We start from the raw sequence: 17,532 nt of genomic DNA on the forward strand, positions 1-17,532 counted from the left end.
TTCTTCCTTGTCAACATTGCCTATATTACCCACAATGCAACTCGACTCAATTGACTTGACTGTACAGATTTGGGTGTGTTATGATAGTAGTAGCTAATGTAATGTCAAGCCGCTAGCCTCAAAGAGAGATGAGGAGCGGACTACAGAGGTCTGGTAACCTCATCTATTTCTAACTCCCCGACTTTATTCATTTTCAGACTTGTAGTCTTCAGTCCCAACTGACGCTGACTCAAGTGACTCACGGCAAATTATCAGATTTTGCACTGCTCCCTATGGAGACACAGAAGGCTTTATATGACTTCTTTCACAAAAGCAGTAGTGCTCCTAAAGACCTGTAAACAGACTTTGACACACAAGTTTACCCTTAAAAATTTAAAATACTACTTAGAGAGACAATTGGGTGGAAAAAAAGGTATGAAAAAAGATTTTTAATATGCTAAAAACCTTAAGACTTTACAGTACATGTGCAAAGAGAGTGTGTTGATGTGCGTGTGTCGTGAACTAATAAATGAATGAGTGAGCGAGCCCGTGCATGTGTGTGTGTGTGTGTGTCCACAGAAAATGAGACACGGCTAGTGGCAGATTAATGAAGCTGGGGAGAAAGGGAGCTGGCTGGATTAACAATCCGTTGAGATTACCCTGACCCTGAGGACACACGCACACACACACACACACCAGCACACACACTCTCTTTGCGCTGCTATTTTTAATGTATTATTCCAGACACTATTTTATTATACTGTTGACCTGCTGCTGGCTGTAATTTATAGATGATGTGAGAATGTGTTTGAAGGCGATAAGCTACTATCTCCAACACAAACACCAAATATGATGTGACAAAGCAATTCCCCTCTCGCTATATCTCCTTTAATCTCTTTCTCTCTCTCTCTATCTCCATCTCCTCACCATCATTGTTCCACTTCTCTTTCGCCTTAACTTTTACTTGTCTGTTTCTTACACTCTCTCTGTCTTCATGTGTGTCTCAAGGTGAGTTACAAGGTGTGATGAGGGTGAAAAAGGAAAAAAAACGATCAAAATCAGTGGTTTGAAATGTAACAGTGAAATATTGCAAAAAACTTTACAATTTGCTCAGTGCGTGACACTGTTCAACACAATCTGTTGTGTTTGTGTTAGCCAATTTCTGTAATTTTGTCTTGTTTTGCCCTAATCAATCAGTAACAAGTGATGTAACTGTCCCGCCAATGTCATTTTTAGTCGACACGGAAGCAGTCATTGCAGTTACTTGGCGCAGTTAACTTTAAGAGATTTAAGAGTTGTTAGCTCTGTAAATTGACTTACACCAACCTGAGCAGCTGCGTCCATCTCATCAAAGCTTCCACAATTTTCTATCGCTATTTTTATGGATGTAGCTAGGTAGCCAGTTACTGCATGTAGGAAAATTAGGTCTCCAGTTTTAATCTCTCTGACAAAGCTCTGATTGATAAACTGTTTTACCAACCTGGGAAACAGTCATCATGAGCACAACACCAGACAACATTGGACCTGTTGCTTAAACAAATCTAATAAGAGCGCAGCAATTCAAAGATATTGAATCAAGCTGTTACAGTTTGGCCGGATGTCAAGATTGGTGTCTCCATCCAAAGTGTTTTACAGACTAACAAACAATGCAGTTCTTAGGCATCGCTTGAAATCAAAGAGAAAGACGTTTATTCTGTGATTCAGCATTTTGCAACATTGCTAAAAAATCATGCAAGATAAAAACTACCATAGAAGAAGCAGAAAGATACATTTCTCTACCTCCAGCATTAACAATAGACTAGAATGGCATGTAGTAATATGAGTTATATGAGCCTCCTCAATTACGTTTTCTGGTAAATTAACTAACAATGTGAACTCGTTTTGTCTCCTGTCACTATGCTGTAGTTTCTCCAGGGCAGGTATTTTGTGTCAGTGTACCGCAGGTGCCCACTAAAAGGCAGATCTCTAAATGTAGCCACACAACCCTTGGGTTCAGCCAGCCACAAGAGCAATCATCTAGTACAATTAGACTGGCGCCGACCCCGCCTTAATGAGCTTGTTAAACCCTTGGCTCGTTAGTCTGGCAATAGGGAGGTGGAAATGAGAATTGAGGGTTTTTTTCTCTTCCTGACGTTTAATGAAATTGCATTTTTTTTTTAACTAGATGGCCCACTTTCTATAAGGCCCGAGGACCATAGGAGGATATTCATATGTACAGATCAGTGTGTGTACTGGGATTGTGTGTATATCTGTGCAGGTGACTTCTGCTTTTCACCTGTCACACAGAGACAGAGTCTATTCTGGCATAAGCTGAATCAAAAACATCTACTGTTAATGTATTGACTGTGGACATTTTGCATGCATGAAAACATCAGCGGGTATACTGCATTATGATAATCCAACCTGAAACTGATTCATGCAATTAAGTGTAGGTTCTTCCTTGTTGTAAGCGGTTAAAACATTTGAATTACAACCAAGTTTTTCCATTTTCTTGGCAAAATTCTAAAATCTTTACCAGCTAGATGTTAAAATTTCTTCATCAGTTAGTTACTAACTTTGTCTGTCTGTTCTTTTCTGCTGGGAAGTTACCATACAGTCAGTTTGTTGGTTATTCGGAGAGCGTTTGCTGCAAACAGCTGCCAGAGCGATGAGACTGAACCCTTCAATTAATGTGCTGTGAGATCAAAACACTGTTATACAAGGTGCTAAAATACTCAATAGAGCTGCATTGGGTGCTAAATCTTTGCAGGTGTTGGGAGTAAAATAAGTTTGAGAAACACACACACAAATATTCACCTGCTGGAACATCGATGTATCAGTTTTACCTTTATATTCAATGTTCAAACTATATGCATGTCCACAAATATATCCGCTGAGGTGAACTGGTAAAAAGCAATGACACCTGCTAAATCTGTGCATATTTCACCACAGTGGCACACATCCACATGCACCAGTGATCCTGCTTCTACGCAGTTTTCATTTCATTTAGTACATTTAAATGAACTGGGTTGCATTGTCATATTTCTTCCTGGTGAGGATATAAACGTACCTGCATATCAGCCTTTTTTTTTTTTTTGCTCTGGTACATCCTTATCTAAAATAGGATCTAATTTCTGCTTTAATGGCTCTCGCTGCAAAAGAAGAAAGGTTGCGCCTCAGTCGATTAATATCTGCTTGATTTTCATTTTTTTAATTTTATGGGTTTTTCTTGCATTTTTGCACTCCGTCTCTTTTCCCCCTCCGCCTCTTTTCTTCTCCTTTATCTATCCCTGCTTCTTTGTCTGTGTGTCTCCGCAATTTTTTTATTTTTTTACATCAGACAAACGAGCCCCCCCCCCCCCAGCTCATGCATTGTTAAAACCTCATGTTAACCAACAGCAGTCTGTCCCATTGACCTTGTTTGAAGCTCATAGTGCCACAGCCAACAACAATTACTCATCACGCTGTTTGGGGTTAAGCCTGAGCTAATACCAAGTAGAGTGGAATGAAGTGTTGTAGTGTAAACGCTTGCACCAGCTCAACTGTGACAAATGCCCGTGCTCTCCTCTTATCCATCAGGCTCAAACCAGACATTGATCACTATTTGGACAGAGATTAACAGCAACTTCCCTGTGCTGAAAAAACACACGGCAGGACTCCGCGCTAACATACATTAACATGGCGAGGAGCACTCTTTTTTTTTTTTTTCTAGAGAGAAAGAGAAAGAGCTAAAATAAATGTTGAGTAGGCTGGCAGCTTCGTGAGTAGAGTACACCAATGTTTTACTTCTGTGTGGGAGAGAGGGGAGGCAGAGACAGAGAAAAAGAGGGAGAGGAGAGTAAAATGGAGTTGCTGCTCTTACTTTGGCAATAAAAGACCACTGGAGTGTTCAGAGACGGATACAGTGTGTGTGTGTGTGTTTGTGTTTGTGTGTGGACAAACTGCACCCTTCTCTGTGTAGTGCAAGGTTAGGAAAAGTTAAACGCTTTTGCAAGGGGATAAAGCACACATAGTTCAAGGGCTGCAGAAACAGACACTTCACCTGCAGACATGTACTCACACGCGTACAATATATGGGCTCATCACACACACAGACACTGGAACTGCAAAAAATCTCCAGTTTATCAAGTCATTTCTGTCTATAACTGAATTCTGAAACCTTATATTTTACACACGTGAAAAAATCAGCTAGTGCAGTGAGAATATTTCAACTTCTGACCAATAGAAATCAGCAAGTTTCAAGAATTCTTTAGAAATTAGTAAAAGATTAAGAATGACCGCTTTGTTACACTCAAGGAAAATTTAGATTTTTGAAAACTACTTTAAATAAGTTGATTTGTGCTGCAAACACATTAAAAAAACTTGTTTAAAGCTACAATATGGTGTATACACATCCCAAAATATTGTATCAAGTCCACTAGCAATACAGCAAAAACAATTATTTGTGTTTAAGCTGACATAGTTGACGGTAGAGCTCAGTCTAGTACCAGTGCTGGATCAGGTTAACTATACATATATGGACTTTCTTAGTCACATACTGAGTATAACTAGTGAAAACATAATCATAGCTGTACTAAAAAAATCTTTTTAGGAGATTCAAATCAATGTGTTTTCACATTTCTCTAGAAGAGTCTTTTTAAATAAAATTAAATGTATATTATGGACAAAAATGACTTCATAACAACACACACACACACACAAACATTATACATAAACATATTTTTTCACACACTACAATGCACTTAAATAGATCATAACAATAGTGCTGCATTTGTCATCCATCAGTCTGACTGTACTATCAACATTACTACTCCCACACAAACATTATTACACACAGTGACTACAAGGCATTGTTTATATACTTTAAAAATAGACTTATGTTTTATGTGTGTGCTCATGTACTAATAGCTTTTAAAGGACTGATTTTGGTTTTATTTGAGTTTACCTATACTGACGTGCTATATAAATCAAACTGCATTGCCTCGTCTCAGATCAATGAGTGTGTTAAAGTACAATAGTGTGTGTATGTGTGTGTGTGTGTGTGTGTTTAAAGGACAATCTAGCATTGTGCTGACCAGACAAAAAACACAAGCCATTTTTCGCCTCCTTGAAGGGCTTAATTGGCAGTTCATTACTACTTTAACCTCTGACATGCCTGAAAAATGTCCTACAAACCTGAACCTGAACTTATTAGCTACAAATCTTCAAAACACATATCTTCTAGGCAAAACGCCTGCATATGAACAGAGTTTCCATTTCCCTTTTTTTTTTTTATGGCATCAAGGCGGAAGGTGTGAACAGAATAAAAATGAGAGGATGTGAAGGAGGAGAGGAGGAGGCGTAAAGAGGGATGAGAGATGGTCGCAACCTTGGAAAGAGACAGAGGGAGAGGAGAAGAAAAGGAAACAAGGACGAACTTAAAGGTTGTTCAAGGAGAGGGGTCGGGAAGGAAGGGAAAGAGGGAGAAGGAGAGAGGGAGGCTAATAGGAGAGAAGAGATGGATACAGAAATTAAAAAAGGAAGTGAAGCGGGGCGGGAACTATTGATGAGGTCAACGGAGTCACAGGCTAGATGGAGGAGAAAAAGTGTGACACAACACTTGACGAATTAAGTCATCCTTATTGATTTGTCACATCAGTCGATATGTTTGTGTATGTTGTTTCTTTTTTAGTGTGTGTTTTTGCATGCCGAGCCTTGCAAAGTAATGCAGTCCCATAGGCAGGACTTCTGTGTGTGTGTGTGTGTGTGTGTGTGTGTGTGTGTGTGTGTGTGTGTGTGTGTGTGTGTGTGTGTGTGTGTGTGTGTGTGTGTGTGTGTGGCTGTCATGAGTTGCAGTAACGCCAAGGGTGCTGACAGGATCATATGATATTTTTTTAGGTGATGTAGTGCATATTGCGTGGTTGTTTGACTGAAATGTTGTTCCTCTGTGGGTGGCCATGGAGATTGCAACCAAGGCAACAACAACAACAAAAAAAAAAATGTAACCACACATACCTCGGCCCTTGGGGAGGAGAAGAGGTCCATATTCGGTTTGACTGTCTTCCTAAAAGACAAAGAAAGAGAGAGACAAGAAGACAGATATAAATGAATATGCAGTCTGCAGGTGGGATCGATAACAGGATGCATTATCCTCTATAATGACGTCTAAATTGAACCATTTTAGGCCTTTCAACGTCTGGAAATTTGACCTCCAATTAAAGCTGCTGTCAGAGCCAATCTGTGTATTTTTAGCCATGTTTGCGGCGTGGCTTTAGGGATGGCAATGTCAGTCTGTCAGTCCTTCCATCACTGCAGTCTAGACTGAAATATCTCAACAACTATTGGGTGAATTGCCATGAAACTTGGCACAGACAGTAATGTTGCCCAGATGACAAATCCTAATAATTTTGATGATCCCCTGACTTTTCATCTACCAACATTATCAGATTAAAATTTCAATTAGGTGATCAAAAAATAATGGCATCAGCTGTACTTTATGTTTATTGCTACTTAGCAAATGTTAGCATGCTAACACACTAAACTCAGTTGGTGAACATGTGAGCATTTAGCTCTAAGCACTGCTCTTCCTAAAACACAGTAGCTAACACGGCTGTACTCAATGCACAACCAAAATGCATCATCTGCACATTTTAAGAAAATAAGTTCAATGGCTTCTAAGATTCTACATTTAAGTTTAAGAATGTTGAACTCTAATTAAAAGCATGTATTTTTTATGCAAGAACACAAAACGTATTATCTCTTTATCAACATTGGACCAATTTCTGGTCCAACTTTTTTAATCTTTTTGTAAAAAATATGGAAGATGAGACTAAAACTCTTAATATCAAGAAAATACAGCCAGTAGTTTAATGGTGCAAGGAAACTCTCACTGAGGTTGAGTAAAACTTATCATAAAAAAGTAAAAGTAAAATATTGGACCTATATGACAAAATGCATCTGGTAGCACAGCTCTGGGACAATGACAGAAACTTGCAACATTCAGAAGAGGAAATGTCACAGTTCCTTATAATATCCTAACACACAAACTAATTATATGTCCATATGAGTGAAGGCAGATCAGATGCAAGAGGAGAGGAAGTAATGAGAGTCTATCTTTGCCTCATTTCCTGTTGAGAGTCCCCCTTTACCACATCTTCTGCTGGTGTAACCTGACCACATGGAAATGGGCCAATCAGGAGCCCCAATTGCCGTTATGAATGAGGAAGTAGACCATAAAAACGGTAATAAGTCTCTGTGGGTTTTTCCTCAGTGCCAAATTTATGTGTTCTCGCCTCCATCTCTTTCTCACTACTTAACTCTGACCATTTACGATGTGAAGGAGAGTTGATAAGATGTGAGGAATCCAAGCTGCACTTATTTGCCAAATGGGACATCATAACTCAAGACAGATTTTAATCTTATACCAAATATTTATGATGTGCTATACAACTGTATCACCTGTCGCTGGTCTTGTAGGTGATTGTCCTGTATTTTACAGCCTTGCAAGTGCTGCTTTTTCCCTGTAAAAATGATCACTTACTTACTTACTTACACTCTTGCACACTAAATTTCACAAGCTGAAGTGATTTCAGCCATCAAGTAACTTTACATGTTGTTACATTTATAAAAATTTCAGTACATTATAAGATAACTGACGTTCATTGCCACCACAGAATATCTAAAACATTCAGTTACAGTCCTTTCTCATCAGTATCCAGTTAGTGAGCACAGTTCCAGGCCAAGAGGTTTTTACTTATAACAACTATTTGGACAGCATTTGTTAGAAAATACTTATTCTGATAAAAGATTTTTGAGGGATTGCAATAGTTCTAGCAGAGCCCTGAGGTCACACATCAGCTGCTTCATTCATGCTTCACCATCAGTGGCTCATTCATCAGCTGCTTGGCTACCAGCTGACTAGTAAAATCAGGATTGGGAGGTCTTTATAACCTGACACTTCTCACCAACTACTCTGTTAATACCTTCATGCCATCCTTGTCATAAGTTATAGGATGGAGTAGATGAGGATGCGTGAACTGGGGACTGGGAAGAATCCAGTTGTATCGGTGAATCAGCATTAGCTTTGTTCAAAAAGGTCAACACCACTCCTGTTAAGATAATGTCACTTAAAGACATGCTGAACAAGTTCTCAGACATTTACAAGCAATTTTTAGTGTCCTTGAGATTCAAGATACTGTCACAATACCAGACGATCAAGCGTTTCTATTTAGCAGATTAAGTGTACCTCAAAAGAAAAGATTTCTGTCAAAATACTCTACAGTATGATCCTAACCCCCAATGCTCATTTACTCTGAGTCACCTTGGATATGAGAGTGGGCTACATGCCTAATAATGTAGTGTTCTAGAGGAAGTAAGTGCTTGCATAAGCACTATGCAAAAAAAAATGTGGTCGACTAACCCTGAACTCACACAAATAACCTCACTGAACAATTAGTGGGTGTGAGGCAAGTTTAAGGGACAGATACACATCAGTTCTTCCAGCTGTAGAGATGATTGCTGTACGTTTACCAGAAGTACACAGCAACACTTCAATTAAAAAAAAAGCAAAGAAACCAGAAAATAATCACATTTAAGAAGCTGGAACCACAGAATTTTGGCATTTTTTCTTAAAAAATGACTCTGATTATCAAAATAGTTGGCAATCAATTAATTGACTAATCATCGCAGCTCTATAAGGAAGTTAAAGTCAAGTTTTAGGGCAGTTAAACAATAAAGTAATACGCAAGCATGATACATTAGCAGTATCATAAAATTATGATAACTTATAAGTCAGTTATCAGTTTATCAAAAGCCATCATTACATGCTGAATACAATTTGCTGTTACCAGTTTTTTGGACAACAGTATCATTGCTAACATTTTAAATGCAAAGGTTGCTGACATGTGGTTTATGTATTTCTGTGGTTATTGGATATTTATGCAGTTTACTGGTTTAGTTAACTACTGAGATTTTACAGACTAACATTGGAAAGGTCATATAGTCAAGACCTTGATTGATTTAACTCACAAGATGTAGTTTTTTCTCTTATTGACAAAAAAAAAGCAAATCAATTCATGGCACAAACAAGCCCTTGAATGCCAATAATTACCTCGCTTCATCAATAACTCCAGGTCCCTCACGTTTAAACCTGATTCACCAGGGCGGTCACCTTCGAACCCTTAAACACTCCATACTATTTAAGTTTGTTTCTTCTGATCAAAGGTTCTCATTTAAAAAAAAACAACTAAATAAATCTTCTTTTCTGTCTTTATTAGTGGGAAATTCTTCTATATTGTTGCAATAAACTTGTAGGCCATTTATCAAAGGGTCTCACATGCACAAAACCTGTTTTGGGCAGGTCGTTTTGAGAGCTGCTAATGAGGTGTTTGCCTGTCACTGTGTGCAGTTAAATAAATCCTAATTAAAGAATGGAGATCAGATTCATGTATTTCCCCTGAAAATGTATATGGAGCGTTTTGGAGATTACAGATTCATATTTATTCACATCTGACCTGGTAGTCCTGGGGTTCAGCTACCTGTTCAGCATTACTATCAGTCAGTCTCTGCTTCCGCTTGTTAACAAGGTGTGCGGGGGGCTTACACTTTGCGAGTAGGCGGGCGGAGACGCCTGAGGGCTTGTGGTTGGTGTTGGCTGTCCTGTTCCGTCTGGTAGAAAAACATCCTGAGAGCCTCGTCATGCAACAACCATGGCGGCAGACCCAGCAACCTCTGGGAGAGAAAGAGATGAGATGATGGAGAATGGGATGGAAAGAGGTTGGAAAACAGGAAAATAATGGAAGAACGCAGTAAAGAAGGATGTGAGGAGTGATAGAGTGACAGTGTTTGAAGTGGAAGATGGGAAAGATGAAGGAAAAAATGGGAAAAGAGGGAAGTCAGGGTGCATGGTCATGTGAGACAAGAGGGGTGTAAGGAGAGTGGGAGTTTGATGGAAGAGGAGAAGGAGAGGTAGGGTGGTGGGAGAGTCAGAAGGAGTGGATGAAAAGAGAGGCGATGAAGCGAGAAAGATTACAAGTGCAAGGCGAGTGAAGGCGAGAGAGTGTGGCAAAGTGAGAACCACGTAGGTTGCGGGAATAAAAGAGTAAAGCAGAAAAGAGAAGTGAGTGAGTGGGAGAAAGAGAACCTGATCATGTTTTTAGCGATGGAGCAACACTGAAACATGTCAAAAGTCCCACAGCTACAGTCAGTCAGACGTAATGTGGGCACAGGGCAAAGCAAAGAGAGGAGAGCAGCAACGCCTACATGTTGAGCTCGATCTGCAAACTACTGCTGAAATATCCAAGTCAGTGCTTATCCACCTACAGCATCGTTCAGCCCACAAGTTGTAGGCTACTGTAGTGCATGCTGCAGAAGATACCGAGCATGCCAGCTATTCTTTCCTTATTGTGCAGAATAAAAGGCTCCACTGTGCACAAAATTTAATTTGATTACCTTCATATACGCGTTGAGTTCAGGGATTCTGCTTTCTGCAATCTCTCGTTTGTTGCCCATAAAGATTTTTCCTAAATAGAGACATAAATAGACACATTCACACATAAATCAAGGTGGCATGAAGGTCACAGGTTCTAGCAAGACTGACTTTTAGACCTGGAGACAGAAGTATAAACAATAAGTACAAATAAAAAACATACATAGGCCATTTCAAACATATAGGTCTAATCTTGCATTTATAAAATTCTGCAGATTATGTGTACATATACATTTTCTTACATGGTGAAGTGGAAATGGATAAATAAAGTGACAGAATCTAATACGCTAGTTATCTCTTTGAGCTGTTAGACTGAGTGTATGTGATTTTTCTGCAGTCTGCACACCCAGCACAGACTGTTGTGTGTGTGTTGTGTTGATTTACTTCTTCTATTTCTTCTTTGGGTGTTTTCTATTGTTTTATCACTTCCCTGTGTTTGTCATTTTGAACTTTTCCTTTTTTGTGAAAGACTTTGTAAAACCTGTTTCATTATGAGTGCTATAAAAACATGGTGACACACATAGATGCATCAGCCTCTTTAATCTTTATAATAGGGTCGCAGTAGCAGTGCTTTGAGTTTTAGTATATGCTGACGTCAGCATGCTAACATGCTCACAGTGACAATGCTAGTATACTAATGTTTAGCGGGTAGAATGTTTACCATGTTCACCATCTTAATTTAGTGTGTTAGCATGCTAATATTTGCAAATTAGCACCTAACACAAAGTGCAGTATAGCTGAGGCTGATGGGAGTGACATCAGTTTTGCAGGTATTTGGTCATAAACCAAAGGATTGGACAAATTAAAACTTTGACTTGACGATGGCATTAGATGAAAAGTCTTGGGATCATCAAAGTCATTAAAATTCACCCTGAGGGGAACATCAATATCTGCACCAAACTGGACGGCAATCTATCCAGTAGTTGTTGTCATAACCACAAATGTCAACGTGATGATGGTGGTGCTAAAGGAAACATCACCAATGTCAGCAGGATTCATTCTCTGGGAACCATCCATGCTGTAGTTGCTGAGATATTTCAGTCTGGACCAAAGTGATGGACTAACCGACTGACCGGACATTTCCATCTTGAGTCACACTGTTGGTGTGGCTAAATAAAAGGAGAACCATGTGTATTATGGCTTTAAAAATCTGAGAAAAGGAAAGGCTATGTATGTATATTTCTGTGTTTGTGCGTACAAAGAGTTTAAGTCTTTACAGAGTTTTATGTAACTGGCTTCTGGTGAAAGTTCTCTTGGAGTTATGTTTTTACAAGAACACCACATACTGTATCAGTGTGTGTAGTTAATGACATGTTATATTGAAGCCAAATTTATATTATCTCAAACTAGACGTGAATACTCCACTAGAAAACAACCTTCTCGACAAGATATTACCCTTCATCCCCAATATCACACCAAGACCAGTCAAAAATTATGAGGCACAGCACAGACTCCTAATGCCCGAAATCAGGCTCCTCAACAATTCATCCGAGGCCATCTCACACTGCTGTTAAATCAAATTTAGCACAGTCTTAATGACCCTCAGCCACAATATTCAGCCCCTCTCTCTTCTCTCAATTTCTCTCATCTCTTTCACTCTTGAGCACAATAACTGACTCAATCATTCGCGGACACAAATTCACTCATTTGCTCACTTACTGATGAATCATTCACTCATTCGCTCACCTCTGTCCATCTCCTGGGGCCTCGCTGAGTAAAACGGTCTTCTGACCTTGAAGCTGTCACATAATAGTTTCTATTTCTGTTTCCTATTGTAATGTCTACATGTTTAACCCAGATAATATTCCTGTGGATATCACAGATAACATACAGTATGGAATGGAGAGATATTAAATTGATATATATTTATATTTTGTAGTAATTGTAACAATAAAATAGCAGCGATGCTTTTTAAGGAAAAATAAATACATCTCTATTAATTGACCAAAGTGGTATATATCCTTCTCCACTAGTTTCTTTTCTGTTCCTTCCCATCTCCCCTCTGTCTCCCTCCTCCCTCCCCCCTGTCTCTCTAATTCCCTTTCCATCTTGATGAGATTTGGCACCGCAATTAAACCCATCAGATCTAATATTATCCAGCAAACTCCTCAGTGGCAGATGCTAAATCAGAGTTTGTAGAAAAGTAGAACTTTCCCAATATAGCAAGTGACAATGAGTAGCACTGATTTAAAATCCTATAAAGAATTTATGTTAAAATGTTACAATAAAGGCATCAGTAGTCTAATATGAGTCTAAAAGATTGTTGCTTTTAGACAAATGAAAAAAAATCGACATGTATCTGCAGTTATCGGAGGGACTAATTAAGTCTGATAGTGAATTAGTCTGAATAAACTATAAAAGAGGTCAGAGAATACACAGTATCACATCCTGCTCATGTAACAAAGGTTCATAAAAAAAGGAAGAAAGAAAGAAAGATGCAAACAACATCAGTGTTACTATCAGTCAGACATTTTTCATTTACTAGTACACCATGATGTAACCATTAAAATCATGTACTTCTAAGAGTTTTTTCATATTCATACATGCATTATAATATGGGCAAACAGCTCACAATCATAAAAAGTACTATCACATTTCATTGCAACTCTCACTTCTAAATGCATTTCCATGATTTCTGGCGCATACACTATGTGGCAAACTCGCCACAGTGCCAAAAATAAGAATCATTGGTGCCTTTTACCCCTTGTCTGGCACACAACGCATACAGTGAGCAACAAAGGAATAAAAAACTCAGGGTAGAGATCAGAGAACAGCAAAAGCCTTGTTTTAACGGAACAAATCCTATCCAGCTCTGGCAGAGCTCCAGCTGTAAGCCAACACCACAGGTGCACCATGAAGATGAGACGGATGAGGCTACTTTGGAAATGTGACTCTAGAATACACAAGATCAGTAACATTGTCCATTGATCACTGGTTCCTGGCTCACGAGAGTTGAGATTTGCTTTTGGACTTTTCTTCTAAAATACAAAAATACATAGAATGTCTTCTCAGTCAAACAGGTGATTTTTAGGAGTAAGAAATTTGCACATACGGGTTACAGTCATGCTGTAATGCCAGAGTTTATACAGTGCATGTTTAAAATATCGCTGGTTGTTGGGGGAAGAAAAGTAACTGCAGTACAACTGAAACACTGCTGTTTTCAGCCACGTTGAATTTTGTACAAACATTCATAGTCCTCAGAGAATGAATCCTACTGACGTTGGTGGTCCTCTGACTTTTCCTCTAGTGACACCAGCAGGTCAAAGCTTTCACTTTTTCAGGATGACATGTGATCGCTTCAGTGACTTTTTATCTAATGCCATCAGAAGGTCTACATTTAACTTTTTAAAATACTTTGGTTTATGATCACACATTCCTACTAGCCTCTGTAGTACTTTGTCTTTTGTGCTCATTGGCAAATGTTAACATGCTAACATGTTAAAGGAAAGTGTTATCATTGTGAGCGTGTTAGCATACTTGAATGTCTAAGAGATAACAAGCTTTTTAATCTTGGAATTCAGAGCATCTAAAAAAGCAATTAACCTTTTTTTATTATTGTGTCTGAAACGTTATTGTTTAGGCAGCAGTTGTGACGATGTACAGTCATCGTCCTTATAATCAGATACTGCTCTTCTGCAGGGATGCTGTATACACATGGGCTAAATGTGACATTTCATTTGTTTAACACACTTCACTAGTTGATAGCAAAACTAAAGTCAGTTGAGCCTGAACAGAAATAAACCTGTGTGTGACTTAAGTGTGATTACAGTGCAACTTGATTCTCCATCTATATGCAATCTACACACACATGCACCCCTCACTCTGTCCTCATCTCTCCTAAATCGATGGTCCGAGCCACACATTCAAAGCCTTCAGGCTTTTATTGGTGCAGATGTTGGTTTCCAGTCTCCGATAATCAATACTGACACTGACGGCGGCTCCCAGACAGACAGACTTATGAGAAAACAATGAGCTAGAGAATAAAACTGGAGCCACGGAGCAGATGAGGACAAGAGGACAAACACAGACACACTGACTGAAGCCTTAATACATGTTAAGTGAAAATCTTATATCTCCTGGCTCAATAATTTTGATGTTTTATGTTAATTTGAAGGAAAACGCAATCTTCTGTTGGCTGAGAAGGAAACTATTTAATAAACATCACCAAATAAAATGAAAACTGCAAGCTAAAACTGTTATTATGCAAGTATTTATAGTATCTCAGCGTAAATGCCACAATGACAAACTCTTGTATAATCAGTGTATTTAGCAGTTTACACTAAGTGAGTTTGAAAGTGGCCTCTGTTTGCTCAGCATGACTTTGAGTTTTAAAAAGCACTCTTCAGTCTCTGGCTCGTTATTGCACTTGCTGACTCTTTCTAATTTAAAGTTTAGCTTTGATTGTGGCCAGAACAGGTTCTCCCTCCCAGCACTTAATCTTCTTTAAACAACAGCTCACTTGCATGGGCCAATGAGTTTTCTTCCTTGGACTTCCCATTAACTTAGATTATTAAACTTCCCGACATGCTCCGGTGGTTGTATGTCCTCTTTCTCTTTATTTCTCTCTTATTTCTCTTTGCACAACTTAACTCCTTGTCATCTTGCAACTTTATACCACAATCCTGCTCCCTGTGGTTTTATAAAACAGTGGTTTTATAAGTCAGCAAGAAGTAACGGCGTTTTCAAACCTGCAGTTCATTTGCTCTGGTCCAAATCAGTAGATGGGTTGGTAGACTTAATTCTTTTCACACAAAAAAAGAAATTGAAGGAAACCGAAATGTATCACTAAAAGCCATGTGAGAACATCCACTCATTGCTCCATAGATGTGTCTGGTGCAGTAGTGAGAACGTAAATACAGGAAGAAGGTCCTGAAGAAGATCCTAGCTCAAACTTACAGAGTAAGCCTTGTAGTTGGGTCCACCACAAACAAACCACTCCAGAATTCTTTTGTGACTGAACTGAGACCACTTCCTCTACTGAGTCTCAGTCAGTGTGGTTGTTTTGGTCGGCACCCAAGTAAAATGTCTGCGTTCAGATCTGCCCAAATGAATCATACCAAGGAGAAAGCAAACCAGAGTCTGATTCAACTAAACTAAACAACACAGGTCTGCAAACACCCTAAGACACATCACTGCTTTGCACCTGTGAGCTGTCAATGTTTGTCACTGTTCATAGGGCTGGATGTGCTACAAATCATGGCTTTTCCTTAATAGTGTAATTAGTAATAAGTAGTCATAACTGTCTTATTTTCTACATGTTACTGGTGTCCTGGTAGCTCAAAAGAGGCCCTAACAGAAATGGAGAATTTCTGGAAGCAGCGTAACCCACAACTGACACAATACCATCACTCCTGTGTTGCCCCGTGCTGCAATACAACATGTTGAACATGGTTCTGGTGTCAGAAATACTGCGACTTGTCGGTGAGATACAGCTCATACTGTGTGTAACTATAGAACTTGCATGCTTTTCTTGAGGGCAGGAGGAACTACACAAAGCTAAAACCTTGAGACAGAGTGGTTTTAGCATTGGGAAAGGGATTGCTGGTGGTCTGAAGGGGTTGCAGAACCAGCGTCTTTGCATGAGAAGTTCAAGGCCAACAGAAGGTGTCGTGTTAACTGGCTGACAGATGCATTGTGGGCCATGAAAATGCCAATCTGAGGGATGGATGGAAACTAGTCTTAGGTCCCACCGGCAAGATAAAGATGATGATTGTGGAGGAAACCCTAACCTCCTAAGTGGTGTCCTCCTAAGCTAACCTTAACCTCCAGCGATTTCATAAGAACGCTTGTATTACATCTATAATTTCTTGCTATGACCTCAAGCCAAATACTTTGATTTATTGATACAAATTAAGTTTTCCGTTATAAAGTCGGAGAAGGCAGCCAAGATAAGAGTTGGAGGATTGCTGGTCCTCTCTTACAGGGCAGAGCAAGGACATCAGTGATTCTGGAGGACCTCGGCATCAAACTGGTGCCACATTAGAGGCACTTATTACGTCTCCCAATTAGCATGGGATAGCTTGGGTAAACTGGAGAGTTATTAGTAATTGCGGAAAAGGACATTTGGGTTCTCTGCTCTTTTCTGTTGCCATCATGTACCTGAAGAGGATAAGCCACTTGAAAATGGATGGATGGATGAATCTGTCTCTTCCCACACCCTTTCCCTTTCTTTTTTTTCTTCACAGTTTGTCTCCGTATTTCCCCCGAGGCATTCATCTGTCCCTATCCATCTGCTCTTTTCTGACTGTCCATCACTGTGGACGATACTTACTTACTACAGTCATGTGATTTTTAAACTGACCTTGTAAGGTACTCCTCAGTGGCACCGCAATGCCTAATGTAAGTTTGAAATGCAGAATTTTCGCCATTTAGCTCGATAGCATGGCACTTTGCTACAGATGTTTCAAAAAATAAAGAGTTTTATTCCAAAATGCTTCAAAGATCTTATGAGGAGAGAAACTATACTAGGCTCAATGAGTTCAATAGTTTATAAAAATGTTCACACTTTATTTTTCAGTGATTTTAATTACTTGTTATGCTTTACAAATCATCATTGTCCTTACAAAGTAACTTTTACAACAATTTTAATTCTCATGAATAAATATTTTCAGATATCTCACTGGAGAGTGTTACAACGGAGCATTTCAGTGCTCAACTCCACATTATTATGCAGCAGCATGTGCCTAAAATATGCTGTCACTATACCCTTGTGGTTTGAATAGAATTGGATTTACGGAAAAGTGATTTCACACCAAACTTGGTCTAAATTGTAATCAAATCTGTAAGGACCACAGCAGTAATTATTCTCTGCTACATCCTCCATGATTTCACATATAACTAATGTATTTTGAAATTCATCAAGCAAATCCAATCACGCCTCAATCCACTTTGAACTCTTGGGAACAAAAACAGAAGGGTATGTTTGATTTGTGATATCTGACATGACAAATCTAGGTCCAACAGCAGAGCAGACCTTGGCTTTTAAAACCATGTTCAGATGGGTTTCAGTTCTTCCGGCCTCAGGGAGGAAATTCAGCCAGCTGTCACCATAAACTCAGTCTGCTCCTCTTCATATGCATGAAGGGGAGCAGAATGAATGTGCATTCAAA

General features: G+C 39.2%; 1 protein-coding gene across 1 annotated transcript in view; it reads right to left on the reverse strand.

Annotated features, from left to right (window-relative positions):
- The window catches only part of ncf4 (neutrophil cytosolic factor 4), a 36,729-nt gene that overhangs the window by 16,446 nt on the left and 2,751 nt on the right, over window positions 1-17,532 (reverse strand). The window contains exons 4-6 of the mRNA XM_042432214.1: window positions 10,387-10,457; window positions 9,539-9,666; window positions 5,953-6,001 (exon numbers count right to left, since the gene is read on the reverse strand). Coding sequence (XP_042288148.1) covers window positions 5,953-6,001; window positions 9,539-9,666; window positions 10,387-10,457 — 248 coding nt within the window. The remainder of the gene's footprint in view (window positions 1-5,952; window positions 6,002-9,538; window positions 9,667-10,386; window positions 10,458-17,532) is intronic.

The sequence above is a fragment of the Thunnus maccoyii genome, chromosome 2 (assembly GCF_910596095.1).
Source record: "Thunnus maccoyii chromosome 2, fThuMac1.1, whole genome shotgun sequence".
Classification (NCBI taxonomy): Eukaryota; Metazoa; Chordata; class Actinopteri; order Scombriformes; family Scombridae; genus Thunnus; species Thunnus maccoyii.